General features: G+C 36.6%; 1 protein-coding gene across 1 annotated transcript; it reads right to left on the bottom strand.

The window, feature by feature from the left end:
- Nucleotides 1-363: 363 nt before the first annotated feature.
- LOC131028212 (protein PHLOEM PROTEIN 2-LIKE A10) lies at nt 364-2144 on the bottom strand. The gene has a single exon (XM_057958460.2). The coding sequence runs from the start codon at nt 1874-1876 to the stop codon at nt 506-508; it is 1371 nt and encodes a 456-aa protein (XP_057814443.2). The 5' UTR covers nt 1877-2144; the 3' UTR covers nt 364-505.
- Nucleotides 2145-2423: the final 279 nt, after the last annotated feature.

Raw genomic sequence — 2423 nt, 5'->3', positions numbered from 1 at the left:
TCTAATCTACCAATAAGACATTTAAGAATTAAATCTGGAATAGAAGAGAAACCCTCTCATAGAAAACGTAAGTCTTAACTTCACTCTTGCATATATATATCCTCACAAAACAAACAAACCAGGATCTTAAAAAAGATAATCACACTTTTCTTGTCATTTATACCAATCTGTGCTATAAACTTGCTATGGTGTAAGGACCCAAGCTTGGTGAGGATAGGACTCGAAACTTCAAAAGTTGAAATAATAGTAAGCTAGATTAATCACTATTAACATTGGAAACCAGAAGCATACACACGTGTTACTTTATTTCCATATATTAATGATTTGTAAGATATAAGTGGTTATTAACCCCAAACAATAATATACAAGAGAAAAGCTGCCCTTCTTTACTAATTGAACAATAGAGAAATCCAACAAGTTCGGTTCCCTTGCCAGATTTTTGGCAATATACATGAAGATGCTCTTCGGCGCTCCGAAATACAAATTCATAAACCCAACCACCAAGCTATTGTTCAACTTGCAAGAATCTTACACCGGTTAGAATATGCAAACAGATTGCAAGACATAGAGTAACTATAACAATTGATTTGGCGCCAACATACCTCATCACATTCAATGTTTTATCCACAGCTTCATGGCTGGCATTAGGTAGAGTTCTTGTAAAGAATTCAGAAAACTTACAGAGCGTAAAATCAAAGAAAGATCGCACAACCTCAAACGTCATTCGGCCACTCACATCAAGGAAAAGTCTCCTATTGCTGGGGATGGCTAGGGTATATGAAATCTTATCAATCCAATTATCATTTGCAAATCCAGAATCTAATCTATTGGTTTCCACATGAATAGGTTGTCGGTCGACCGCACTCAGCTGGATGACTTGAGACCCAGATAAACTGCGCCGAATCAAGGGCCCAAAGACTTTCTCAGTCTGTTCAATTATTTGATCTGCCTTAATATTCCCTTCCTCCGAAGATCCAATTGCAACTCTTCCAGAGGAAGAAACTGCAGGCAACTGTGCCTGCGCTGGTAACTTCTGATTGGTCAAAACTTCATGCGAAGTCCTAACAAGGGTTTCAACAGCTCCATTACAGACAGACGTAAAAAAACCCTTTAATTGGTCCCGATGGGAAGGATTAGTCACCGCGGTACAAATGTCTTCATAAGTATTTATATGCATAGTTTTATCCAAATACACATTCACAGCCGTACTCACAAAACGCTGAACACACTCCCCAATCAAAGCCCTACACTTGTTGCTGCAAATTACGTCAAGAAACCCCGAATCAGGCCCTGTATTCGAATCTCCAGCTCTCGAATTGGGGTTTAATTCAGCATTTTCCCTTACAGAACTATTGGCAGAACGATCTAGAAATGCCAAAATCAAATTCCGAGCAAAACTTCCAACAACAACGGAAGCAAAGCCAGTACCTGCAGGTTCGAATAGCTTGTCCATAATTTGCTCCGCAACTCCAGCATTCTGATCATCCTGGTTATTTTGTTGAGAACCCTGGAATATTCCGGCAGTCATGGCGCTCGAAACCCCCGTTATAGCTTGCTTAAATTCAGGACTCTGAGCAATCTTCAGCAGTTGCTTTAAACTGTTGGGAATTTCGTCTACATCTGATTGCAAAAATGCCTTCAGATCCTCGGATACCATCATTAGGGTTCCTGCAGAAGAGGAGGCGGCTTCCGTAATCGTCACCACAGACGTCAGAAAACGGACCAATTGGTATTTTTTTCTGGCAACTGAAGGAGATTTGTATAGTCTGTAGACGCCATATCCTGTGCCTGCTATTGCTGCTATTCCCAATAAAAGAATTCTTCGTTCGTTTAAGCGCAGAAACAGATTTCTCCGCTTTTTTAACATTTGATTCATTTTAGAGGTGACCACTGTCTGCACTGCTTCCTCAATTGCAAAGGGTTTTCCCCTTTCCCTGCAAAGCTTTTATATTTTGTTGAATTTAGACGCTAAAAAATTTCGTTTGATTGGGTGGCATAAATGGTTCTGATCCAACCTTTAGTCAAAGATAAAATAGAATTCTTAACGGAATTAGGCGATGCACATAAAGTCATTAGGATTCTCCTTTGCTTGAACGAAAAATAAACGGGCATTTGGAATTCCCTACGCCACATCAATATACTAACTGTATAACTGTAAATAAGGGTTGAGATAGAGTAATGGGTATGCGGAAGAGGTATGGAATAAAGAGAAATCTCTTTATATATATTTACATAAAAATATTTTTTAATTAATTAATTAAAAAAAATTAATTTTTTTAAAAATATATATTAATTTTTCAAGTAATGAAAAAAATTATTTATTTAATTATAAGATATTTATAAATAAAATATATTTTGACTATATATTTTTGTAAATTTAAAATAAAAAATTTAGTATAAAAATTTAATAAACAAATTTCATT

This window comes from Cryptomeria japonica, chromosome 2 (genome assembly GCF_030272615.1).
Source record: "Cryptomeria japonica chromosome 2, Sugi_1.0, whole genome shotgun sequence".
Classification (NCBI taxonomy): domain Eukaryota; kingdom Viridiplantae; phylum Streptophyta; class Pinopsida; order Cupressales; family Cupressaceae; genus Cryptomeria; species Cryptomeria japonica.
The sequence above is the reverse complement of the archived record's forward strand: the minus strand, read 5'-3'. Positions and strand labels throughout refer to the sequence as shown.